This window comes from Ornithodoros turicata, chromosome 10 (genome assembly GCF_037126465.1).
Source record: "Ornithodoros turicata isolate Travis chromosome 10, ASM3712646v1, whole genome shotgun sequence".
NCBI classification, from domain to species: domain Eukaryota; kingdom Metazoa; phylum Arthropoda; class Arachnida; order Ixodida; family Argasidae; genus Ornithodoros; species Ornithodoros turicata.
Window position 1 is genome coordinate 33,869,898 of NC_088210.1, and position 27,647 is coordinate 33,897,544.

At 46.5% G+C, this 27,647-nt stretch overlaps 2 protein-coding genes across 3 annotated transcripts in view; one reads left to right on the plus strand and one right to left on the minus strand.

Moving 5' to 3' along the window:
* Positions 1-251: 251 nt before the first annotated feature.
* Positions 252-5,835, minus strand: LOC135369979 (2-phosphoxylose phosphatase 1-like). Its single transcript, XM_064603615.1, has 3 exons — positions 5,606-5,835; positions 5,296-5,460; positions 252-5,064 (listed from the first exon to the last, which is right to left on the minus strand). Exons 1-3 carry the CDS (start codon positions 5,703-5,705, stop codon positions 3,803-3,805), a joined length of 1,527 nt encoding a protein of 508 aa, XP_064459685.1. The 5' UTR covers positions 5,706-5,835; the 3' UTR covers positions 252-3,802.
* Positions 5,836-6,153: 318 nt separating this feature from the next.
* Positions 6,154-27,647, plus strand: part of LOC135369980 (mitochondrial carrier protein Rim2-like) — a 29,914-nt gene continuing 8,420 nt past the window's right edge. Inside the window, exons 1-6 of one of the 2 annotated variants that reach the window (XM_064603617.1) lie at positions 6,154-6,308; positions 8,321-8,599; positions 9,566-9,643; positions 9,749-9,849; positions 10,559-10,625; positions 11,755-12,026. In XM_064603617.1, coding sequence (XP_064459687.1) covers positions 6,268-6,308; positions 8,321-8,599; positions 9,566-9,643; positions 9,749-9,849; positions 10,559-10,625; positions 11,755-12,026 — 838 coding nt within the window. In that variant the 5' untranslated portion in view covers positions 6,154-6,267. Of the gene's footprint in view, positions 6,309-6,911; positions 7,047-8,320; positions 8,600-9,565; positions 9,644-9,748; positions 9,850-10,558; positions 10,626-11,754; positions 12,027-27,647 lie in introns of those variants that run through there. The other variant, XM_064603616.1, reaches the window with a different exon arrangement.

Sequence of the window (27,647 nt, forward strand, 5' to 3'; positions counted from 1 at the left end):
TTATTATTTATTTTAATGTTGTCTACGGATGTTTCCGCAGTATACCACACAAGGCGTCGTACCCCACCTGCACCCACTGCAGCGCCCTCTGTCGGGTGCACTTTGCGGCACCTTTCACCTGTACACCGGTATACACAGGCTGTGCACCGGTGTGACAGAAAAATATGGGTTTCTTCTTCCGCAGCAGAGGTGAGGTCCACGACAAATGTGCTACTGTAGTGCAGGAAAATACCAGAAACAAGCTATTGACTTGGATGTATAATTTATTATTCTACATGTAAAAAAAAAAAATGTGCATTGCATTCCACAAAGCATCACAACCTTTTGGGGAAAAACAAAGTTTCTGAAGATATAAAATCACAACACCAAAACCGTAACACCACATGTGTCACGTTATTCTCTATAAATGCTACGCTTTGTAATACTAATGTAAATGGAATGAAAACTACAACTACATGAACCCGTACCATTGTACACTGACAATTCCAAGGTTGCCTGCACATTATATCCAGGCCATGATCATTTAGTTGAATGAAAATTCAATTCTGAGCTTGCATATCTCTAACGACGTCTTATCTCATCTTGTGGCAAGACCTCCGAAAACAGACAACACAAAAAGACGTCGGCATCTGCACACTACATTTTAGGACCACGAAAGTATGAAGATAAAAAGTAAAGACTACCTAAAACTATTTTGTACATCAGGAACGATGTAGTCACCAAAGTGCACCACGAATGACGTAGTCAACAAATTGTTTAATGTTGACTAGTCCGTACAGTCCAAGTAACCTATGTAGATTCCAGCTTTTTAACTTTGGCATGAGGCACATAGAACCACTCAAGGGCACACTAAAAAGCTGACAACCACAGAGCACCAAATTAGTAACGCGAGTAATTTAACGCAGATACATCGTAAATATACGTAAGCACACGCGTCACTTATTTAATCCGCTTCCAGTTTGGCACACGTCATGTTGGTTCCATCAAACTGTGAAATGCTTGCACACAAAAAAAAAAACATCAGCCTCTACGGAATCAGTTGGCAGAGTGTCCGATCACTGACCCCAAAGCTGGAGGTGCAAGCACTGCCAACTATGCCAGCTAGGCGGTAGCAAGTTACAATTTGCTTAGGCACATATTCCTCTGCACGGGACGCTAACATACGGTGTGCCCAGATTTCGGCACACGTTAAAGAACCCTCAGGTGAGTGTCACTCATAGCTTCCTCACAACATAGAGCCACAAATTATAACTGGTTATCGGAACAAAAAGAAAGCACTCCCAACGGGACCCATCGCAAAAATTCACCTGCAACCACGGGACATCGTGAAATAGTAAGTAGCTACAGTAAGTTCTTCATCCCGTTCAGGTTTCCAGCAAAACTAGATCATCCTACATCTCATTTGACTTGAACCCGCTTTATGGATACGCACGGATACGTATATGGATAAACATTAGCGAGACTTCTTAACCTGTCCAGACTTGCATGGGCCGCAAACATATTACGAAAATGCTGGGAGTTGAACACGATGAAAGGGCCCGAAAATACTAAGCGACAATAAATATTTGATCGGGCAGTAAACCAATAAGCATTAAATACAAGTCTTAATTAATGAAATTTGATCTTTGTTCACGAGATTTTCGCCATTTTCAGCTTACACAAAAGTCATCTCCACGCAGCAACCCACAAAACCTGTGTGGTGAAGTCTCGTAGCAAGCCCCTACATGGCACATTTTTGTGCCATCGGCGCAGCTCTCATCGCGGCTTACCACTATTTCTCGAACAATCACATTCTGCACCAGTGTTCTGGTTGAGATCATGTGAACCCCTTTATTTCACGTAGAGGCTGAACTGGAATTAGCCCTTAACTCTAACCCTGGAATGTTACGCGACCGTTTGGAAAGCATTTACAGGGTCCCATTGTGGTCCCCCCTTTTGAAATGAAAACACGGTACAGCCTTTACCAGCTAGTGGCTAAAGGGCGAGACACCTACACACAACAGAATGACATGTTTTGCGTCACGTCGCGTCACGTCTTGTCACGTGCCATGTTCGAGGACACCGACACCTCTCCGGCATGTCGCCCTGGGTTGCCGTGTTGTTGGAAGAGTGTGGCTAAGTTCAGTACTACTTTATTTAATGTAATGAAGTTTGCTCATAAAATAAAATACAGTAAACGAGAGCAATTTGTTGCTAATTTCACTTGCTTTTCACTATGCCACACAATGAAATCAATCTCCTATTCATACTGAATGCACGCTGTCCACTTTTTTTTTTTTTTCTCATTCACGGCGTCTACAAGAGAGGCAGCATCGTTGTCAGGATTGACAACTCTGTACGACAACCCGCTGATGAAAGCTTTAGCTGTTGGGTCGCGCTGCAATGATTAGAGCCCCTAGCTTTCTGCGATTCGGCTAAATTTTGCGGAACTAGCCATGTCTGCTGTTTTCCACATAATCGTACGTCTTTCATGTAATGCTATTCTATGGCGTACAAAATCATGTAAGGATGTCAATCGATCCGCAATCGCGGGATGAACCCGATCAGTCACAACTGTGATACCCGACACGACCCATAACGCTGACACTCACACAGCTGAATGTGCCGCGTTGAAAGGAAACGTAGCAACAGTGACGTCTCTCTTCTCTCAGTGACGTTTCTCTTACCTGCGGATTTGTAAATCACGTACTACAAATCAGTGCTACAAAGCAAATACGGACAACATCAGACAGATGCAGTGCATTTTACACACATAAGGAAGCAGTGCGCACTTATGTGTGACGCAAAGGCCCGTTAACTTTATTCATTTATAAATCCCACTTCACCGAAAAGTCAATTTTCCACCGGAGAAAGCTAAGGGCTTCAGCGAGGACCTACTTCAGCAGAATCCATCCCAGGATGCTTTGCATCGAGACATTGTGTCACTCATTCATGTGTCGTACATGTGTGTCACTCTATAGCTTAACCATGCAACACATCCACAGCCAGAGAGTCCCTGCAGTGCCCGACCATTTTGTTAACATATACGCTGTTGGCACTGTCCATACCTGGCTTTGCTCGAATCTCAATAACTTATAGAAGCATACCATAATATATGCTATAACCCAATATGTACATAAATGCGCACAACACTCTATCACAACCTGCTGTGTGGCACATGAAAGCTGCCTTCTAAGTTCAAGTAGATAGTGCACACATTTTCACAATAAGAAACTGGAGAACATTCCTCCTCTTTTCTGACTAGGGCATGACGAATGTGTGACAGTATCAAAGTATGTAGAATGCACTTTTGTATTCCCAAGTTTGACTAAAATGGGACGTTGACGTAACGGTGTGAGGAAGAATTGCCTTCTCATCAACTAACGGTACGATAAGATTCTATGTAGATTTCAAATGCAGATTTTTCAAATGCTATCCACGTTTGTCACATGACAAATAACCAGAACCAAAGATATAAATTTTAGGAAGACTAATGTAGCAATAATGCACCGCTAGATTTGTCACAAAGTGGAGGTTTGTTGGGAGTAATGTTATGCCCCAGGTTACGAAAGTTAAGCTTAAGTGGCGCGTGTAAATATGTAAAATATTACTTTTATGAATGCATCATCCCGCCTTAAACCACTACAAGCTACAAAAAAAAAAAAGAAGACAATTGTATGTCACGATTGTGCATTGGTGGCTGCATGTCAAAATTGTGTGACTAGTCAAAGGACTTTTAAAATAAGCAACGTATATATAGCGGTCTAATGACAACTCATCTAAAAAATCATAAACAAGCAAAAAAAAATAAACAGAACAACCACTACGACGACCTCCATGTCGTAGATGTTGCACCGTCGATGCCGCATGCAGCTAAAAAGTTTTGAGCAGAAAACAACTTTGGCACGTCCCGTTCCAGGAAATTCGTAAAATTCCTAAACGGACACAACGCGACGTCGCCGACAGCACTGGAACCAGATTTGTGCGCGAGCTTAATTCCGCCGCAGAACGTAACGTGCTTTGTCACGTCCTTGCCGTTGTACAAGACCCGTAAGTAGCGGTCGTTCCCTTGCCTCGGGGACGAGTACGCCTCCAGGACGATTCTGGAGGCATACGGCGGAATGACTCCGTCGTCGAACCCCAACGCGGAAGAGACGGGCGTCAGGTTGATGTCGTGCCCAGAGAAAAGGAGGAATCTAATTCCGGACCTCCCTTCGAACGTATCTCGTATTCGACGATGAACCTCGTTGAGAAGGCTGTACGTTTTTAAGATGCTGCTCTTACGGAATGCCGAGTCATCCGCGAGCTGTCTGCCCTCCCAATCAAGGTAAGACATGATGTTCCGCACATGATCGATGTTGGCACAGTCACGCGTCCCCGGTAGGCACGGTAACGTCTTTCCCTGGCAGACGAACCCCATCAGCACGTCCATCAGCGGTCGAGCAGCGACGATGTCGCTGGAATTCGACGTCGGCTTCAGTATTGCGTTGACCTCCTCCAGCAGTCTCATGACAGCAGGGTGGTTGTTCAACATCCGCTTAGTCTTCCGCGTCAAGTGTTTCTCGTAAATGCGCAGCTGCGAACAGGAGCAACGCCCGTCAAAACAGAAGTTTATGTCAGTCGACGGAATTATGCGAAGCTTTTCGAGCGTGATGGCAGGCAGAAACCCGTAGAGAAACGCGAGAGCACTCTGGTAAGTCCGGGAGAAGACGGTGCTGTAAAACCGGACCGAGTCCGCGGACCAGCCTTCGGGAAGGAGCCTCCAGAGGTTGCCGTTGTAGATCCGACTGAGAGCCGACCCGAGCTGGATGTGTTGCAGGACGCCGGACCAGGTCAGGTGTCCCATGGGACAGGCTCCTAGATTGGGGTGGGTTGCGAAGCTGGAGAATATGGTTTGCTTTTGAGAGTGCAACTGGTGATATTTGCGTATGGTGGTGAAGTATTTCTTGATTATTGGGTTGCCCAGGGTGATCTTGTCACCACAGCTCAGCTGGAATCCGTCACGGACCTGACGTAACGGCATGCGTTCCCCGTGCCGGATAAGGACGACGACGGTTTCCAGCGTGAGGTTCCCTTGTACCTTACCTGGAAAAGTGAAATGCGTTGTTGCCAAACGGACTTATAGGAACAGAGCTATAAAAAGCGATTTGCACAGCATACCTTAACGTACGAAATGGGTCAACAGCTTAGAAATACATTACTTCAGCTCACGCGTTTTTTGCAAAAATCGGTGCGTTTTACGATCACTTGGTAAAACGCGTGTTGTATTAATATGGAAAATATTTCACATACATGCCAGACCGCGTCGCCACCTACCTTCTTGTCCGATGGGTACACTGTCGTGCGGATTGCAATACTTCACTGGCTTCATCATCTTAAAGCTGTCCATCGGAGGTAATCCATTATGCAGGGGCACAGAATGCCCTAATAAGTTATCCATATAACCAACTTTGGCTTCGCCCGTATGGCCTATCAAGGATACTGCAACGTAGGAAAGAAAGCTCATGATACCATCCAGGACCATCTTGTGTGTCATCTATCAAAGCTGGCGACCATTGAGACACGCAAGTCATTTCTGCACAAATAATTACCGTGGCTGTGCCCTTATCAGCAAAACGGGACTCACCTGTGATGACCATTCCGACGATCCATATCATTATGAAGGAAGCAAATAAAACCCGGTGCCGCGACAAAAATTTCATAGCTGAGGGCATTAGGAATATCATTTCGAAATAGGTGTGCGTAAAACCGGATTTGGCGAAGAAGCCGGTGATTAATAATTACGATCTTATTCCAGCAAATACACTCGCAGTCACCATGTTTGTTTACAACAACAATGATGATGATTACATTTTGACGCACTGCGGTGAGCGACCTCTACTAGTTGTAAAATAAAGTTTTTAGGAAATTTTATGCGCACCGTCCGTAAACGTAACCAGCCTTCGAAAAGTATGTTATTCATAATACTTCCATGGTTATGTGCGATAAAAGTTCAAGTAAGCGAAAAGGATCCAGTAACAACTGAACCCGACCCGAAGGAATTTGATCAATTAGTTCCAACGTGTGTCGCACAAAGGGCAAACGGCGCTCCAAGCGTCTCTTTTTTTATCGTAAACATTGACCCACGTGACTGAACTTGGCCAATGCAACCTTTGTGTTCACGTGCTCGACAAATGATCAGGGGATCAGTCGTGTTTTGGGATGCTCGATGGCATGTGGTGACTGTGTGTTCAGTCAGACGGTGTTTCAAGCGTTGTCGGATACGGTGTCTCATGTGTTCTGGATGGGATGTCTCAGTACGATGCCATAGTACACCTCTTAGCTGGAGGGTAGGTAACATTTTCTATCTGTCCCAGAAAGAAACAAAGCGTAAGGTCCAGCGGCGGGAATCAAGTCGACCATGTTTAGCTTGTGAGCTGCATACAGAATGTAAAGCCGCTTTGTGAAGAACACGGGAGCTGCGTGGCGTCCTTACTGCACCCAAAGCACTCGCTTTGTTACTACTTAAAAACTCAGATGCACCGTGTAAAATTCGGTCGCTCGTTTAATCAGCTTCGCAAATATTCCACGCACTCTGGATTGCATTTGAGGGAGAGGGCGAAAATCTTTGCTGACTTTGGCCGACCGTTGGTTTCCGCGTCGCATATGACCATGTTTTTCGTTATTTTTTAGATTTCTGCGCGGGTTTAGCGTTGATGCTTAATTGGACAGTGCAGTTTATTTCCTTTTTAAGTCTGCAGCAAGAAACCACCACAGTATTGTATCTCTTTCTTGAGAAATAAATCTATCCTAGGTTAGTGCCGTGCCGTGTTGAGTTGCGAGCAGGAGGAAGCACATCTGCGTCGTTTTTCTGCAGACGCACGCCCAAAACGGCGTTTTTCTTGCGGTGAATTTCCGTAGATGTCTTTCAGGAGTCGTCCGCCGCGAGTTAATATAAGCGCACCTTGGCGCCGGTGAGGCGGGATGCTGCGGGGGGCCTATTTAAATTGGGTGCGACATGTTTGCAGGGTCGTAGCAGACAATGTGCATGTCAGATGCAGACGAGCGTGTTCCTGGTTATTGGAAAGGTGATAACTGTCATAACCATTTCATTTCAAAATGTCATTGCTGTGCAAAAACGAAGCCTCTTTTGGGACAATGATACTGAATTTCTGAGCGTCGACTTTCTTTGAGATATGTCTGTTGTGAGTCATATGTTCGCATGCATGTCGCATACCTGTTACACATGAAGGTTCATCTTCCTCGGCGTCCTCCTGTAACAATTGTTGCTATTGTCTGCCAGAGATGATTTTTTTTTTAATTGTTATTACTGATATTAGTTTTTAGCTTGGTCGACCGTCATATGAGAGGTGCGGCAACGAATACCAGCGTGTCAAAGCATGCACGGGCGTGTTTGACATTTTCAGCTCCCAAAAATTGTCGACTGGGGAGGGGGGGGGGGGGGGGACCTCCTTGTTTCACGTTTCTCGAGTTTTACGCACTTTTTGCATGGCGTGCGCGGTAATAAATAGCGATTTTTTTTATGTGCATATGTGGTCGTTGTCATCTAAACAGGATTTACAGGGCCGGTCGCCGGCTCTTCCTTTCCTTTTTCCTTTTTTATTACTTTATATTCCGAAGTATATTTCCCCATCGTATTTTATTTCACGACATTGAGTTCGAGACCGCGCGCTGGTGACTTGGGAGGCTGAATATTTTCTAGTATACCTTGTTTGCATTGTATCAGTTTGGAAAGTCTCATGAATAAGATTGTTTCGCCAACGGCGATAACTACAAAAATTCACCATTTTGTTGATTATGGTTCAGGTGGAAGGTATGAAATGTCACGATACCTTTGAAACGGGGTCGTGACCCGAAATTTGACCTGACGTAGGCCATTGAGGTCGAGGGCAAATGAAGGATGAAGGGCAAATTACCTGAAGGCTGCCCTCGCTGCATGCCCCCATTCCTGTGATGCTCAACTCAGTAGCTTTATATATATATATATAACGAATGGTTTAAAGGATCGTCAGAAATAGCTGAGATATTGTAGCGATTACGTGTATTCAGTTCAGGTTTCAATTAAGAATAAGTGTCCCACAAGTAAAGAGAGTTGTAGTTTTCCTGTTGTTACAAAAAATTCTTTGCTCAGGGGTCATTAAGGGGACGTATACAACACGAAGGGTATCGACCCTGATGGTATAAGTACCACTGTCTAGCGTTTGCAGTGGGCAGTTTAGACTCCGCTGTGTCATCAGTTAGCATCACACCATTTCACACCACCAGTTCACATCTTAACATCATCTAATCATCATAATCATCCCCACGTCTTAACCTGTTCGTCCACCTGTTCCGCGACCAGGTTGGGCGGCACAGCAGGAGCGATCGCGACCTGTCCCTTGGAAGTGGTTAAGACACGGCTGCAGTCTTCGGTTGCGAACTTCAACTACGCCTATGTGCCCCCCAATGCGTCTGCAACAGCGCCTCCCAATATCGTGGGGTCACTTGCGGAGCGCCTGGGATTCAATGCCTGCCCCTGCGGACCTTCTCCGACGTCCGGCTCCTACACCTCGGTCATCGAGGCGGAGGCAACGACGGCGACCTCCCGGGCGCCTTCCTTAGGGATTTGGCGTTGTCTCAGGTGTGTAGTCTTGGATGTGGATATGCGCCCAGGGTTATGTTGTTTGAGTACTACGGTGTCTGGGTGTATGCGCTACGGCTGAGGGGGCAAACGAGATTATGCCCTGTCCTCTGGTCTATCCCTTCATTTCAATCTGTTTCCCTTTGATGTATTGCTCTCCCCGAGTACAAAACTGTTATGGGACAGTTATATTCTTTCAAACATAAAAGTCCAGTCCTAAAATTTGTGTTGGCTGGATTAGATAACAACACTCTCCTGCCAAGTACAGAAGTTGTAATTGGTTGTAAGCAAGCTTCATGTTTTGGGCACCACTATGATTCCTGTATGGCCGAACAGGTCCAGAGCTGGTTCTTTTTCTTTCTTTATTCTGTTTCCGAGCGTGCCGCGGGGCACGGTGGGGACGTCATTTGTTCTCCAAACTAGACCGTGGGCACACACTGCACCCTGAGAGCTTGACTGAGGTGTCGGTGCAGTGTGGTGCGCTGGCACATTTCAGGCTTAATAAATTCAGCGCACCGGCAAGCAACGCAGTAAACAACATTAGATGACGTTTCGGAACCCATACCGGTCCATACGGGTCGCATGGGACCCGAAACGTCAAGTCTAATGTTGTTCACTGTGTTGCCTTGCCGGTCCCATACCAGTCCATACGGGTTCCGTGGGACCCGTATGGGACCCGTAGCCTCAAGTCTAATGTTGTTCACTGTGTTGCTTGCTGGTGCGCTGAATTCATTAAACATGTCTACTCCCGGCCTCAGGACTATATATTCACATTTCAGGCTGTTGCCTTTCCTTTTTTTTTTTTTTTTTTCTTTGCTCTCTCAATTCCAACAGCCAGAGAGACGCAGCCACTGCAAACGTTAGCAATGCCGCGCGGAGTGAAGGAGGGAAGCCCGCTTACAGTGCTTTTGCCGCCCGACGGAGTTCTCTCGGCACTAATGCAGCCTCTTCTCTCACCTACTCTAGGCAAATTGTAGAGATGGAAGGTACCCGCGCCCTGTTCAAAGGTCTGGGACCCAACCTGATCGGAGTGGCACCCTCGAGGTAAATGGCGAAATAAACGGGAGGTGACCGGAGGTCGGCGAGAGCCAGTCGTTTTACCAGCACTCACTCGACATTTTTTCTCCTTTTCATTTCTCGTCCATGCAGGGCCATCTACTTTTGTACATACTCTCACTCCAAGAACATCTTCAACACTATGCTTCCCTCCGATACTCCAATTGTACATATCTGTTCGGCTGCCGCGGCGGGTAAGGGCTTGATCCAGGAGAGGTTCTGCACGACATTGCTACCTCTCTCTGCTAGTTTACTGGACCTTGGTTTTGTGGGTGCTTTGCATTTTTCCATTAACTTGAAAGAAGATCGTAAGATGGCACGTGTTACCATGGCTGACACCCCCTGCATTCCCGCGAGACCACGGCCCTTTCAAGTCCGTTCCTTATTCGTAACTTATGCGCTATGTCTTACACGTAATATTTGTAAAATATATATATAGTAATATATATTTGTAATATATAACTACGCATACTCAAAAAATACGTTTGTGAGCAGTATATTTCGTAAAATGCCGCACCCCTGCAACCTCCAAAGCGCTCTATGCCTTACTTGCTTCCGTAATAGCTGCCCCGTATTTGCTAACCTTAGTTTGCTTCCCAGTGTAGCACCTTTTTCTGTTTTTTTCTCTCTCTCTGTTCGGGCCACTAGGCCTCGACTGCAGCTAATATGTGAGCAAATAAGGCATCTTGTTGCTGTTTCGAGTTGAGCAGCTTGAAGACCAGCGAGGGAATCGTCCCGGCATTAACTGTCCTGACGCCTGCAAAATTAAGGTCCTGCAGTAGTTAGCATCGTGTTTCTGTTGCTTCACATTTACCCGTGTGTTTTGCATGATGGCAGTAATTTTTCGTGACGGGCCGTTCCGCTTTTCCTAACTTGGGTTTTCCTTCTCGGCTTTTCTTGAAGGTTTTGCATCCTGTACAGCGACCAATCCTATCTGGTTTGTAAAGACAAGGCTGCAACTTGACCAAAGGTACATGTTTTCCTCATGCCATGGGGACTCGAGATGTAATTTTAATTACAGTCTGCACATTTGACTATGTGCAAATGTTGCTCTATCTCATCCTTAGATAACTTCTTAACATGCGATGTGTTTTAGCTGATTATCTCTCCTAGTAATGCACGAGTACCACATTTTGATATTAATTGTGAAACATGCTACATTTGTTGTGGGTCTGTACCTCATTGTGGTCACATTCGCTCTACTGCATGCTCAGCATCATACATTCTTTCTTATGTTGTGCGAAACTCGATACAGTACTGACTATACTCTATACATTGTGCATGTGCAGTAGAAAAGTGGACTATACATAGTTCATGGGCAGCAGTAAAGTGGACTACATGTAGTGCATGTGCAGCAGTAAAGTGGACTATACGTAGTACATGTGCTGCAGTAAAGTGCACTATACGTAGTGCATGTGCTGCAGTAAAGTGCACTATACGTAGTGCATGTGCAGCAGTAAAGTGCACTATACGTAGTGCACGTGCAGCAGTAAAGTGCACTATACGTAGTGCATGTGCAGCAGTAAAGTGCACTATACGTAGTGCACGTGCAGCAGTAAAGTGCACTATACGTAGTTCATGTGCAGCAGTAACGTGCACTATACGTAGTGCATGTGCAGCAGTAAAGTGCACTATATGTAGTGCATGTGCAGCAGTAAAGTGCACTATACATAGTTCATGTGCAGCAGTAAAGTGGACTATATGTAGTGCATGTGCAGCAGTAAAGTGGACTATATGTAGTGCATGTGCAGCAGTAAAGTGGACTATACGTAGTGCATGTGCAGCAGTAAAGTGGACTATACGTAGTGCATGTGCAGCAGTAAAGTGCACTATACATAGTGCATGTGCCAGTAGTACTGTTATCGTTTCCCTTCTGGTTTCTAAAAATTGCTCGGCTACGATGGAAATTCAGGAGACCTGCAGTCCAGTGAAGCTCCATGTAAATGGTTTGCACCATATTCTCCACGCTGTTAAAATCTGCTCCACCTGTATGCTCGCCATATGCTGCAGCACCAGCTCAGCTGGCATCTCCTCTAGTCTGAAAGGAGTAGTTAGCGCAGGTGTGGTGAGTGCTCCATAGCTTGCTCCTTCCATGGCAGGATGTATGGCAGCATGTCAGCCCTGCACTGCATCAGAGACATCTATGCTCGTCATGGCCTGATGGGCTTCTACAAGGGCATCACGGCGTCGTACTTTGGCATTTCCGAGACCATCATTCACTTTGTCATCTACGAATTCATCAAGGCCAAGCTCAGGGAACACAGGCAGCGTACCCGGGACACAGACGCAAAGTCGACCAGGGACTTTGTTCAGTTCATGGCTGCTGGTGCAGTGTCCAAGACCTGTGCTTCGATGATCGCCTATCCTCATGGTAAGCCTCTTGCAAAAACTTGTTTGTTAGCCATAGCCATTAGCCATAGCCATTGTTAGTTTCCCAAACTGTGGGTTGCGAACGACTCGGGAACTTAAAAATGGGGACAGCAAATGATGTGTTTAGACCATGCTCTGCCCACTATTCTATGTCACAAAAAAAAAGGTTGTGGTAGCAAACCTCGATGTCTAAAAAATGTGCTCACTTTAGTGGATAGGAACAGCCATTTCTGCTGCCATGCTTTTTCTTCTTTTTATTTTTGCTAAGGTTCCTAGCCCGGCTGATTCACACAGACTATGTTAATTGTGAAATTAAATTTCAGCAGCAATTTTATGGATTACTCTTCATGCACAGAAATTGAACAAGCTTGCGCAATCACGAAGAACCTGGGGAGAAGGGGGGAGGTCACGACGTGACATCTTATATTTTGGGACGGGTAGCACAGTTTGGGAAGCACTGTCATAGCTTTTCTAGTAACAATTTTAACCTTGCTGAACTGTTTCCTGCACGGAACTGCTCAAAACGTAAACCATGCTGTTACCTGTCTGGCAGCATGTTACATTACAAAGAGGATGTCAGCTCTATGGAAACTATCTGCTATCTATCTGCTGTAGAAGAAATATGATTATATGAGCAGCTTAAACGAAGTGTTTTCGACTTTTTCTTTAATACTAAATTAGTTTCTGGGTGCCACCATTCAACAACAGTACAGCTGTTCATGCTCTGCAAAACCGCCAGTACTTGCAACTGACAGGCAAGATTTGATAACTCCTGAATAATTGAAATTGATTGGTACCTCACCATATTTTAAGGCATTTGAAACGGCACTGCGCTCAATGGTATAGATCACATTGCTAGCAAATAATGAGAGCATTACCAGATTCATTGCACAGTCTTTTTTTTTTTTTTCCTCTGAATCTGTGTGTGTGTGTGTGCAGAAAATGTAGTTTAATTGTAGTTTTCTTTCATTGGAGTCGTCATCATTTTCGTTAACGACGTCGTTGCGTCGGTGGCGATTTATGAGCTTTCCCTCCCCTTCTCAAGTAGCGCTACAATGAGGAGGAGAGGCCTCGGATAGATGAAAGTTTCGCTCTGAGTGGTGCGCCCCCCTTTAACTTTAATTACCCCTCAGTCGTATCTTGAAAGGAGCAATGAGCTTCCAGCGAAGTTGTTACTTTCAACAAAATGCTGCTGCGTGCAGTTGCCTGTCAAGCGACCTTGACACGGCCCCAGTGACTCCGTGAAAAACGCGGCGTTGGTTCGTTCGTGCGTACGTGCGCTGTTCCACGTCGCCTTCCCGCGCGCGCGCGCGGAGAGAAAGCGGCTTCTCACCGGTCGTCGACCCATTTTCGAAAAGCCGCATTGTGTCACAATGTTAGCCGTTGATTTCGCAATTCATGCAACTGTTGCCGGAAGCGCCGTGTGTGACGTTACGGGAGGGTCGTGCTACGTCGTCTGCTTTCAAACCGCTAGGATCGCGTTCACCCTGCATCATCATTTATATACAGGGTGCTTCACCCTAACGAGTCAGAAATCTGCCTGTCGGCAACGCTGTTTATTTCGGGGGAGCTTCTACAGGTTTAAGTCACGAGAAATTGAATTTTCTGAATTGAACTCCTAAATTTCCTCACTTTCGAAGCCTTTCACTTTCTTTTCCTTCACCTACTCTTGCCAGAAAGTGAAAGCGCATATGGGAAAGCGCAGAACCAACAACGCTACCCCTTACGTACGCAAGGGCGATAGCGTACGTAAGGTATAGAGAGCTTCGCGCAGTGCGCAGAACCATCACGCTATCTCTTACGTACGCAGAGGCCATAGCGTACGTAGCGTACGATGCACTAAAGCTCACTAATAGCTGGGGAAAAATTGCTGAAACCGTCGTTGCGAGGGGCCCAAGTTTTCGGCCAAGCTCGGTTATCAGCAGAAGCGTGGAAAAGGATTTGTGAAGGGGAAGCTTTATGACATTCGTGCATCGGATGGTTTCTGATATCTTCAGTTACATACAGGTTATGCGTTTTCTCAAGAAAGGGTGGCTTTGAAGTGCGTATGTCATCTGGGAGCGCAGCGTCCAGTGATTAGTGGTGCTCAGACATGGTTGTGCTAACAGTGCAATCATTATATCACGTGGTAACAGTGTGCGTGTGCATGCCACACTGCAATCAGAGATGTCGTCATCTGTTTATGAAACGGCGGGTGGCTTTGCCGACGTCTCGTCTGCGTCGGCAAGATATCTGTTTTGTTTATACCAGTGCGGGTTCACAATACGCGCGTGTTATTTTTTTTTTTTTTGTGTGTGTGTGTGTGTGTGAGATGAGATTACCATTTTTGGGGACACACTTTTGCGCACGATGGGACTCGCTGACGTATTACAGGCAATATGAATCGAGGTCAACATTCTCGCTTTATCAAATTTGTATTTTTGCTGAGTGAGTCCGTCTGCCACCCATTAAAAGCAATTTTTGCGTGTTTTACCTTTAACGTTCTTTTCACAATAGTGAGGTTTAGTATAACATACGCTATCGACTTTACGTGCGTAAAGGATAGCGATGGCAGTTCTGCGCACGCCCATAGCAGATAGAGGGCTTCGCGCAGTGCGCACAACCACCAACGCTATCTCTTACGTACGCAAAGGCGGTAGCCTACGAAAACTCTCTAATGTCTTTAGCACTCGCTTTCGGGGGCTGGGTTAATTTTAGCGGTTATGCAACGTTGTTTTGACGTTTGATGTTCGTTTCCTTTCTTTTCTTGTTTTTTTTTTTGCCATTGTTCCTGTCTCGTTTCATAAGTGAATTCATTTTCTCCCGCCATTCTCTCTCTCTCTCTCTCTCTCTCTCTCACGTCCCTTCTGCTACCCAGCTCGTCCGTATCCTTCCTGCGCGGAATGTGGGACGCCGTAACCACTCCTTCGATTTTTTTTTTTTTTTTCCCTTAGCGTCATTTGGGTTTGCCGACTGTGTTTTCACTTTTTGTGCCTGTTTAAAAAAAGAGGGTACGATACGAGGAAGTTTTCCCGCTGCACTCTCTTTTATGTTTAGTTCTGAATCGTCTGCTACGAGGCGAATAACGAGCAGACGCGTCATCAACCAACTTTCGTTTTCGTTTTACAGAAATGTTTTCTGTCGCATAATGATATAATTCTGATAATGCACCAATGATAAGCCTCTGCACCAATGATAATGCATCGAGCCTCTTATATTCATTTTGGAGCTCTCTGTAGTAGATTGCGGTGATAACTGCGTCGTGAGTTCTGGCCACGATTACGGAAGAAGTATAACGCGTGCTCTAGCGGAAAAGTGATAAACTATAGCTTATATATCGTAATTTCACGCGTATTAGCCGCGGCTGATATGCGATTTTTTTTTTGTTTCTCATGGGCGCTCTGCGGCTTATCCATCGGTGCTGCTTATCTCACGTTTCCTGGTGTCATCCCCCATGCAGCGTCGTCCGCCTGCTGATCCCAGGGTCGCGGGTTCATACCAGGTCGAAAGTAGACACGCACTCGGAGAACAAGGAGCAGTCAAAAACAGGGACAACGACACAAGAAGACACACAAACAGAGGCTCCACTATCAACAAGTTTTTATTGAACTACACAAGCACATATATAACCAATGGTGTAGAGGGGAAAAAGAGGGGAGGTGTTCCGTTTTTGCCCCCTTTTTCCCCCCTCTACACCATTGGTTATAAATGTGCTTGTGTAGTTCAGTAAAAACTTGTTGATAGTGGAGCCTCTGTTTGTGTGTCCTTGTGTCGTTGTCCCTGTTTTTGACTGCTCCTTGTTCTCCGAGTCATGTACCAACAAGCCCATCAAGCTACTCTAGTCTGGTAGACACGCAGTCTTCCGCGAGGGACGTTAAATGTGCGGAGATTTCGTAGAAAATGAATCCACAGACCCGACCACTATGGCGTGGCTCATGATCACAATTGTCTCGCGACGTAGAGGCCCGAATTATTGTACTGTTATGTTGCTGGATTGGTGCGCGAATCTGGAAAGGCGCGACCGACACAACACTGACGTTGCACTACGAACTTGACTCCCCAAGGCGTTTTATCTTCTCCCAGCGTGATATCGAATGACTGTGTTGATATTGTGCCAACTCGATATTTATGGGCCAACGCAATCATTGTGATAAGGAATAATATAGCGTCGTGATATCCTAGCTTTCGTGGCGTTGTATTGCACATCGCATAAGTTGTTCCGCACGAGGCCAAGGGGTGTACCGTGTCCAGTTGGTCAAGGATAGGCTTTCTTATCTTTGAAGCTACAGAATGGACGTGGAAGAGCTTATTTAGTTCAGATTTTTCTTTCTTTCCGCTGATCAAAGAAGTGCCACGTTTTGTCTTCAAATATACAAAATGCTGACGTTCTGCACGAACTGGTAGAAGCATAATCGGATCTACTTACGGTTGCAACGAATTCCGGTGCTGGTCCGGTATACTACCGGTTTCAGTATTGATGATTCCTTCAACCTTGCTCAACAACAAAAACCATTATTGTGACGACTACTTTTAAAAAAAAAAATCACAATCATCATCATATGCAAAGTTGAAATGCGACGTGGCGGTTGCGTTTGGACATAACTGTACGGTTCCGGTAAAGCCCGTGAAAGTAGCATGAAGCAGGAAGGTTGTCGGTACAGTTGCGATATCGTCCTCCAGCTGGTCGGTGAAGGGCGTGGCCTTGCGATGACTTGAGTCCTTGTGCGTGTGATATAATCTGCATATAATTACGACCCTTGTTTTGATTGGTCATACCCTTTTGGAATTTTCCGGCCGTGTTTGCATGCTCGCAATATATTTTCTTGGCGCCTTGTTTAACATTGTGCCTGGTATCAACGTAATGCTTCGTTTAAAGTGGAACGCATATCAGGCAAACCACGCGATATCTTTTGTACAAGGAGCTAATCGAGCAAGGATATTACGGAATCCACTGGCAAAACGCAGAAAAGGAATACCCCTGTTTTTCGTCCTCGTTGACAATAACGCTTTGTTTTTGTTTTTTTCCTTTGTTTTTTTTTTCTTTGTTTCTTTATTGGTTTTTTGCGTACTTAGTAAATTCATTTTCTCGGTGGTATTTCTTTTTATATATGTAGTATGGGCGACTGCGGAAAGATAAAATTCTCCAGCGACTTTGCCGCGTAGTCACGAGTTGTCGTCTTCCTTAAACACGATGCTTTGGGGGATGCTCGAGCGAGATACCGGGTGTCATTTTCCTGTTTCTTTCAGGCGACGTCTGCTTCTGAATATTTTTGCGCTGTAAAGACTCTGAATGTAGTGATTGCGTGCTGTCTTTTTCTTTTTTTTTAATTTGTGCCGCGAAGCAGTTGTAGCTATACGAGCGCGCGTTTAAGTACAAATTTTTTTTCTGCGGAGTTTGAAAGGGAGGGGGGGAGAGCACTGGGAAGGAGTGGTTAGCACTCATCCTGGTCCTATTTCAGGAGAGATATGTGTGGAAGTATGCCGGAACGCATCGCGGTAGATCTCAGACATCACAGTCTGTGATGATTCCATCAACATTTGAAGATGGAGGATTTTTTAAGAGGCTTTGCGCGAGGCAGCCCTAAGTCAAAATTTCCTCGGAGTGAACCTATTTGAACTACAGCGAGCTCGACGTTCAACTCTTCGCTGTTGCATATACCACACGATAAAGGCATCGCGTCCCTGTGATTCGTCGAGAGCTCCCGAGCGATGGCCAATCGTGACGTTTAGTTTGAAATGGCGACATGAAGCGCTCTTTACGCGACGTTTAGAGAGCCCGATGACTATAGGGTTCCGCGTTTTCGGTTCCTATTTTTGCGGCGGATTCGGCGTGTGTTTTTCGGTGTTTATTGATGATTTTTTCACGAAATCTGCGTCTTTCGGGTTTCTTTTTTTTTTCCTGGCGTATACATGGTTTATCCGATAGTTATCGGCGAATATAAATCAATGTAATTTCCGCACGTTCTTGTATCATTTTCTGATCTGCATCAACAACATGTCCCGCAATTTATCTCTGTCATCGTTCGTGGAATGTCCCTCTGTATCCGGTGTTTTTCGATTAAAACCGAACGAGGAAAAAATTTTGCCCGGCGTATTTTTTCGATTAAAACCGACAACGCGGAACCCCGCCGATGACTAACGCTATGCTCTGTTCAGCACAGGAAGCGTATTGAGGAGGAAGTCCAGCACGTTTCCGTTTAGAATGTTTGCATTTCGTCGCCACATAGAGAATCTGTGTCACGAGTTCCCTCGCCGCACCATGTGTCTTTTCCGGATAAGATAACACGTATCTCGCGTTGCAACCCTGGCCGAGACCCAAGTAAGGGGTGATGGACAAGGGGTAACGTGACCACCTCCCCTGAGTCAGGAAACGACGACCGGCGTAAACCATCGATCGGTTCCGTGTTCGGCATACCTCTCGCAGTTTGCCGTGTGACGTTGGTCGGATAAGCACGTGACCACCGTCGCGTTGCATTCTCCGGCACCCGTGATAACGAATCGACGTTCGTCATATCGGAATGACTGGAAAGTGGAGTGTTTTTGTCGCGGTTTGTGTCCGTTCGTCTGTGTATTGCGACGTCGCGTACCCTGTCCGTGAATGGCAGGGAAGAAGCGTCAAGGTCGTTTCAAGGCCGCTCGTGTTTACGTTTCGAGCCCCCGCGGCTTGGGTTATTTGGGTCGATAACTCAGCTACTTTGGCGCGGGCATACATTTCTCCAGCATCGATTGTTGCGCGTACAATTTCCTTAATGATGGCCAGTTGCTGCTATTCGATAATGGTCGGAGCCAGCGGAAATTGCCCAGGTACGTGGGCGATGGTCTCTCTTTTTCTTTTTTTTCGTTCTTTTTTTTTTTTTTTTTGTACCTGAATCTGCTTTTTGTGTCGGCGTTCGTAGTATGTGAAGGTATCGTGGCTACATCGCTTTGCGTGCAGGAGTGCTAGTTTTTATCCCGCGCGGTGCGTCTTTGATATTCTTAAAGCAGCAGACAGACATGTAGTGAATAGAATAGAAATAGAAAGAAAAAAAAATGGAAACGTAGGTCGCACTGGTGCGACCAGTTGTTCCAGGACGCTTGACGTGTGCAAGCACTGAATGAATTAAAAGATAATATCAGCACGTGTGTCCATGTTGTTTTTCAGCATCAGCAGCACGTTGCTTTTGGCGGCGGCATAGTTTAACAGCTTGTTGCTTGTAAAACCCAGTTTAACGAGCTATACGTACATGTGACAGGGTACGCAAGAAGGGAGAAGAACACGGACGAGAACACAAGCAACAGTACTAGAGAAGACGCGTGTCTTGCGCTGTGCGCAGGTATATACAGTGAACCCTCGTTAATATGACCCCCGATAATCTGACATACGCGCTTTACGACCATACTCTTGGGGAACAATGCTGTGAAACCCCTGCAAATCTCCCCCGTTAATATGACAATTCCGCATTATGACCAAAAATTTCGGGAACGACCATGGTCATAATAACGGGGGTTCACTGTACAGTGAACCCTCGTTAATATGACCCCCGATAATCTGACATACGCGCTTTAGGACCATACTCCTGGGGAACAATGCAGTGAAACCTCTGCAAATCCCCCCGTTAATATGACAATTCCGCGTTATGACCCACATTTTCGGGAACGACCATGGTCATAATAATGAGGGTTCACTGTACTCGGGTACTATATACTCAGGTATATATTCTCGACGTCAGTTCATGTCGTCCGCCGGCTTTGCTCTCTCAGATTTTCTCCGAGTTTTTTTCGGGAAAACCTCCCAGACGAGTGCCTCTGTACAGTTGCCTCGGTACAGTTTTTCTCTGAAGTCGGCCATGGACACAATCTAGATCAGTCTCCCACTCGGTCCCTCCGTACACCTGCCAGTGGCATGGCATTAGAGCATCCCCTGGTTGGTGGAAGCCAAGGTCGTGCCGGGGACAGGGAGGTAGTGGGTTCGAACCCTACCACCGACTGTGTGGTCTCAGATCAGACGAATGATGGCCCTTGAAGTCGGCCCAGGACGCTTACTAACCCCTATCCCCCACCCCTTTGTGTGCGCGTGCCCACAGCCACAGTTGCGTCATGGTGCTAACGTGGAACGAAAAAAAAGAAGACGGATGAATTGAAGCCAAGCCAGCATGCAAAGCGTCCTGCGTGCATGAAGTGCTGTACCATGTTTACTTGCGAGCAGACAGGAACGTCCTGGGAGGCAACGAGGCTTGGCACCCATCAGAAGGCACTGCAGTTTTACTTTGGCGGCTGCACTTCGAACGCGCAATTTAGGCTCCCGGAGCCTCGTCTTGCCAACACCGCATGTGAAATGGTGCCAGGGGGGTTTGCCGTTTTTTTTTTTTTTTTCTTTTTTTTTTTTTTTGAAGGTCTGCCGCCGTTGTTTGAGATGCACATGGGGATCACGTGCGATGTGCGTGCCCCGCGCGCGCGCCCCCCGTCAGTGTTCTTGAACGTAGAGCCCATGCGGGAAGGTCTCGAGTGTTTGAGAAACAGAACTTGTACGCTGATGCTCACCGTCTTTTGCGGCAGTTCTCCAGTACAGTACACAGGGTGTCTACCAACCTGGAAAACAGGGAATAGTCAGGGAATTTGGCTAAAAAGCAGCTGAAGTCAGGGAAAATCGCAGACAAGTGCCGTGATGATGCGACCGGTGGTTGAGAGGCGATGCCGCAGCAACGTTACTGCGAGTAGCAGTTCACCAGTATGACAAGCTCGCAGCAGCTCGACGCAGAAAAGTAGGGTAGCCTCACTAATACTTAATAAATGGTCTCTTTTATGTTGGATCTGGTATCAAAACTTATGAGCAGGCACCAAGTTCCCTTTTGTTTTTGTCAGGGAATTCGCTCGAAATAGTCAGTGAAAACCTGGAAAAGTCAGGGAATTTGAAGGGTGCAGTTTGGTAGACACCCTGAGTACAGTACAGTATTGAAGGACGGAGTGCATCGGGAACGCACCTGAAAGCACGCTTCCTGTGGGTCTGGCCAGTAACTCAAAGCGGAGATATTGTGGTGGAGAAACAGTGACACGGCAGAAATGCTTTAGAGGTCTCCACTGCTGCCAGCCAGCGACCGATGTTTGAAAAGTCCGCCACTCCAACTTTTCGCAGATCGTCCGTAATCCGCGTAAAAGCTGGTCAAGTGGACAATGTTTGTCCTTCCGATATCTTATCGGCTGTTTGCTACCCTTCTATAGGGTTTATCGTCCAGCCAACTCCTATGTGTCGCGTATATCGCTTTCGTACTTAAACTTGCCAGGTACGTAGCCCCTGGAACGCGTCCTTCTTTTTCCTTTTTTTTTTTTTTTTTTGCTCCGTGTTAGTGCCGCGAAGCAAGTGTGGCTATGAGCGGCGTACAGACGTGGACAGATGGAGAGAGGACAGCAGGAAGTGGGTTATTATGCGTCCTGGGCCGACTACAGGGGGAACTGTGCCGGCATCCGCCTTGAAAGTGTGCCGGAAACAGCCGGTGCCAGGATTCGAAACCCGCGTCACCTTCCGGTCTCGGCGTGGAAGGCGAACATCCTGACCCCCTACGCCACGCGAGCTGCCTCACCAGCATTCACAAGTCAAACATTCACAAGTCAAACATTCACAAGTCAAACATTCACGAGTCAAACATTCACGAGTCAAACATTCACGAGTCAAACATTCACGAGTCAAACATTCACGAGTCAAACATTCACGAGTCAAACATTCACGAGTCATAACATTCACGAGTCATAACATTCACGAGTCATAACATTCACGAGTCATAACATTCACGAGTCATAACATTCACGAGTCATAACATTCACGAGTCATAACATTCACGAGTCATAACATTCACGAGTCATAACATTCACGAGTCATAACATTCACGAGTCATAACATTCACGAGTCATAACATTCACGAGTCATAACATTCACGAGTCATAACATTCACAGTTATAAACAGTTGGGGTGCGAAGCGGATTGCTCAGAAGGTTGGAATCCGATAAAACGCGATTCTACAGATATCTACCTCTGAACCGATTCTTACGTGAACCGGGTTAAACACACTTTGCCCCTAACAACAACAGCGTACAGTAACTTGATTTGTCCCGAATATCGTGTTCTCGCACAGCATTTGCAATCTATCTCAGATTTAGAACAGGCTAGCGCTACGGGGCTTCGATGAAATTGAGGGACATCAATGCACATGCCGAGAAGCCGATCCTATATTCGTGTTCTGGTGTTTAGGGGTAACTCGTCCCTACAATGAGCTTGCGTCGTCCCGCGCACAGCGAGATGTAGAGACAGTCACTGAAAATAGCGCAATTTAGCGCAACATAAATTCGACAACGGTCTTTGGAACCAAAACTTGTCTTCTTCGAATTAACCAACACAAAATGCGGCTACGTCTTGATGGCGCTGCAAGCGCAACGTGATTCCGTTTTTGATTGCAGTGGGCAAACCCTATTTTCGAATAATCTCTGGCTGTCTTCGTTGGCGTCTGCCGTACTCCCCGTTGATTGGGTACGCTAAAACTGCGCCCTCTATTCTAAAACTCCCTAATACCAGGGCAGTAAAGCAGAGGTCAGTGTGTTTGGCGTCTTATCGTCGTTATCTTGCTCTGAGCTAACTTGGGGGTGGGGGGAACTGCGCAGTGGCCACGATAAGCGCTCCCACGTTGGGACCGCGTGCACCGTGTACGCAATTAACCGAGATAAGGATTGACCCTAGCATGTTTAATCTCTCAGTGTGTGTGTGTGTGTGCAGGAGGGGGTGGAAGAAAGTAGGAGATAAAGAAATGGTGCCGGGGTTCCTTTGCTGAGCTGGCTATATTGATGCTTATATCATGTGGTTTCTGATTACGGGCCACTCATCCTACGCGCACTGATAAGGAAGGGTTTACCTAGTGGGCCTGGTAAGAGGCTGGCAAAGCTCCCAGCAACATGGAAGTCTTTGCAATCAAGAGGCGAAGGCAGAGTGTGAGTAAATTATAATGGAGGGCTCGAGATAAATCTAGCGTGGTTTAACAGCCAGTACAGAAGCAGAGCGAGATGTGATGGGTTACATTATCTGGCGGAGGAGGGAGAGTGACATCTCTGTGCCCAGCCTATCTGCGGCGCAGTAATATTTTGAGAGCTGACGGACTAGATCTTTTCTACGGACAGAGCTAGTACCAACTTCAGGTTAAGAGGTTCAAACGCCCAGAAATCGTACCTTTGGTAGTGCATTTGGGAGAGAGAAACGAGGTAAAATCCTCCTCCTCCTACGTGTAAAGTCCCCCATAGAACCCTTCCAGAAATATTTTGTTCTGGCTACGCTGCTGCCATCTTCCTGTTATTATTGCTTCTATGGTATTACTCTCAATGCCCCTATTATTCTTAGCGCCCGTTCGGCCATGTTACTATTCGTACGAAATATATTCGTAGCACAAAATTTGAGTGGGTTATTGTGCGGGTGCTCGGAAAATCAATCTCATTCCCCGCACTCAATTTTTGTGACTTGTCTTTTGTCTCTTGTGACTTGGCTTTTGTGACAATTTTTGTGACTTGTCACCTCGTCCAGCCGTGATGTACCGCACATCGTACTAGCCTAGCTTTTCGTTCGCATTATTTTATTCACCTTACTCCGCGCTGTACACCTGGTCGTCCGTATTCTTGATTCCAATGTTTTGCCTCCCGCGACAGCGCGTGAAGCTCGTCGCAGGCGTCGAGGCGGCAGGCGTCGAAACTGCACTGCATTTAGCAGTGGGAGAGCGTGAGGTGCCAGGATCCGTAGAGGGACAGGGAGGGAAAAGGAGCAGTGGCCTTCGAGCAGCTGCTTGCGTCTCGTATTGATGGAAGCGATGCTTCCGCTATGTGGTCATGCTATGATTGTCGCGTCATTGCAAGGGTATCGCACGCAAGGGGAATGTGCGTTCTGTTGCCCCCTTGTGGTGTTGCACAACATCATTTCCTTGCGTTAAAGAGACGATCGCATCCGGAAACCGATCTATGAAACGAGACACCCTAACAGGGGGCGTGAGAGAGACAAAGGCGCCGTTCAGACGCCAGCACCACCGCGGCATTCCTTTTCTGGAGGCCGTGCTCTGATTGGTTGTGTAGGGAGTGACGTTTTCGCCTTTTTCCGGAGAGGGAATTCCGGCATACTCTCAACATCCGGCGTCTGCTCTTGTCATGCTCGTGTGTTCCATCGAATAGCTGCCGAACTGCGGCACTATTTTGCGTGGGATTATTGACACCGTAGTTTCGAAATCGACAGGCACGGATGCGACCGCCCTTTAAAAGGCAATTGGCTCTTTCCTTTTTCTGGATGTGCGGCAGTGATGCTTTCGAGCAACACCGTCGGCTACTTCGTGAATTTTCCTGTTTCGTTTTGAGCATATCTTAACGTGGAAGACGACGTCACAAGGTAATGAAGAAAGAAGGACCGCGAGTATAGAGCGGTGTTAGCGACACGACCGCGTACTTTGTAGGCAGCAGAGCGTAATTTTTTAGTAATTTTAGCGTAATTTTAGTAGAACGTAATCGAACCAATCTCTGTGCGGTGTGTTGTGTTCTCGCTCTTCGTTACACGCTATGTAACGTTTTTTTTTTTTCTCTCTCTCTCCTTTAAATATTGTATGTACTACTAGAACCCGAAGGTGTTGTCTGCATAGGCAACCTTGTGCATCTTCCCACAGACAATTTTTGTAAATATGACCAATTACCTAAAATTCATTAATGAACTCTTTAATTATGGAATTTCGGGCAAAAGCGAGATATCAGAATGGGAGGTAATCCTCCTCGAAAGCCTTTCTGTCTTTTAAAATTCGTGAAACGAGCGCCTGCCGTGAAATATCCGTCGCCGAATATTGCTGCGCAAATGAGCCGAAACCAAAACCGCGCGCCTCAGGAGCGCGTGGCCTTCGCCGACGGAGGCTTCTCTGGACCACACAACGGTTGATCAGCGACTACTCCAATCATCTCCGTCGCTCCGAAGCACGTGACCCTCTGACGTGGAATGAGCGCTGTCCTCCCTGCGCTCACGATAGGTGCTGTTTCGGTTTATTTGCATTGCAAATTTCGGCGATAGATGTTTCGACGTACGTGCTCCTTTCAGGGTTTTTTGTTTTGTTTTGTTTGTTTCTTTGTTTGTTTTTTAAATGGAATGGCTTTCGACGAGGATTCTGCTACCTCGCTTTTACAGGAAATTCCCTAATTAAAGAGTTACACAATTAGTTACCTCGTAGTTACATACTCTCTAGGAGAGGGCGCTTTCCTGGCCGCATAACTCAGCTCCAGAAACGACATCGATGCTGCTCTCATTTTATGTTTGTCCTCTTTTTATGTTTTTCCTCTTTTTGTTTAAAAAACCGAAGCAAAAAATCTTTTTTTTTAATTGTTTTTCGAACTCTTATTGTCGTTATTATATTCAGTGCAGACGAACGCAAACGTTGCCTCTTCGAGAATGATGCCGGTTAGACTTCGGTTCGTAAATAATGAGAGCAGACGAGCCCAAAAGATGCGTAAACTTATATCTCTTTCGCCCCCTTTCTGTCGAACAACACGTGCTGTTCTGTTAAGTAAGGAACGAGTTACTCGTAAAAAAAACAAAACGACCCGTTCAGTGACTCTCGACGGCCTGGTTATATGCCTTGGACTTGGGCCAGACAGCTGTCGCATGTACATACTGTGGCCTATCGCTGTCGTCACAAGTCGCAGTTAATCACTGCGTTCTCTCTATAGAAAACACACCGAAAGGGATTTACAATGAGTAGCCAAGATAAGCACCACGTGTATGTGGTTTCGTTGACTTTTCGCTATATAGAAGAGCCAGAGATAGAATACGTGTTTGCGAGTCTGCGCACGGTTCGCGTGGCGCTTGAAATGGAATTCCTCTCCTGTTGAGTCGGCCTAGAGCCCTGGACGGGTAATCCAGAAGATGTGGGTTCGACTCCTGCAGCTGGCCAACCTTTTCAGTGACTTTCATCTTTCATCGTTAATTTCTTAGGCAAATTGAGGCTTTGTATGTATTTGTCCCTTCTATGTTGTTCCAGCCTCAGAACATCAGTTCTCTCATGTTCAACAGTTGCCGCCTGCGTCGATCCCGTCGTATGAGTGTGTGTATGAGTGAGCAAAAATGTTAAGAGTGAAAGGAGGATGAGTGAGAGAGAGTGGCTGGTTTGTCGTCCCTTCAGATGACGCACCCTCGAAGTCGCAGAGAAGGCGTGTTAGCTTAGCTTAGCTCAATTGGTAGAGCCCTGGACCGGCAATCCAGAAGATGTGGGTTCGACTCCTACAGCCTGGCTAACCTTTTCAATGACTTTCATCTTTCATCTGTGCGAGCTAGTTTTTTTTTTTTTTTTTTTAATAACCAGTATTTTTACAGCGTGCAAGAAATGTACCAGAGTGGCCGTATATTCGTTCGTGAGCTCCAAGGCCATGCTGAAGAGGATAAGGTGGCCACCTTCTAGGCTGTCTGAGGTTTTGCTTCGGTTTTTTTCCGGCAGACTTTCCATGCAGTTTCTCCCTGAAGTCGACCTAGGACGCAGACTAACCCCTCGTCTCGAGCTCCTTGCTGCTATCCTCTCTCCGTCTGCGCACGGCTGCGTAACCTTGCGTTCTTGTTGAGTGGTCGAAGTATTGGAGCTTTTGTCGGTCCTTGAGACCGGCTTGATTTGGGACTTGGAGCTTGGGACAGCAGGAACACAGGGGTGTCGCATTCCTCTATTGGGGCCACACCCTAGCAGCAAACAGGAGCAGACACACATACTGAGGGATGGACAGAATGGCCGGTCACCCGTTTCTTATTTGATCTCTTCCTAACATCTAACAGGTGGCCGCTCCAATGAAGAACTGTGCTAGTGCTGTGTTCCGTAAACTTTTGTCTCAAGCCGTACCACAACACGAAAGCATCCAACCCTGAGAGCCATATTTAAAAAAAAATACGCGTAGCTTTTTGGCTGTTCTCCTCGCTTCCTCCTTCCCCCAATTTAAAAAGGACGGCAGCGTGTTTATCACAATGTTGTTTGCAGCACAGTGTGCGGAGCAAATCCCGGCACTGTGGAACTGTAGCTGTGTGCTGCGCGGAACACTTGAACTCTGACGGCCAAAGGACAATTGGCTCGACAGGCGAGCTAAATTTAGCGTCGCGTTGACAGCTCTTTTCCTTCCCCGTCGTCCCCCTTTTTTTTTTTTTTTTCCTTCTCCCTCTTCTTCGGGTGTTGATGAGATTGGCATTGACATGGTTTTTGTCGTGCGTATCGGCGATCTTCGATATGAATCCCTGTTTATTGAGTCATCGTGCCGCAAAAACGGGTCTCCTTGTTTAGGTCAGTTATATGTTACTTATGATGGGCTTGGGTTCGTTTTAGCGGGTCACTGTTCGTTATAACTGGTCTGACTTCGTTAAAACGGGGTCTCCGTTCGTTCTAACGGCCTTACGCGCCATATATGCTCGTCGAGTGGGCAAAAATTAATCCGTTGACCGAATACTGCGAAGTCGCTTATGATCATAGTTGTCTCGCGATGTAAAGTTACGTGTTACCATTATCTTCGTTGCATCTTCGAAAATGACACGCCTGCGAGAGTGTTCCAGAAAAGCTGTCGTAGAAAAACAGCGTCTGCCTTCTTCCGCAAGATATTTACATCTGCATTCGTCCTCCTATCTCGTGCCTACACAGCACTTCTG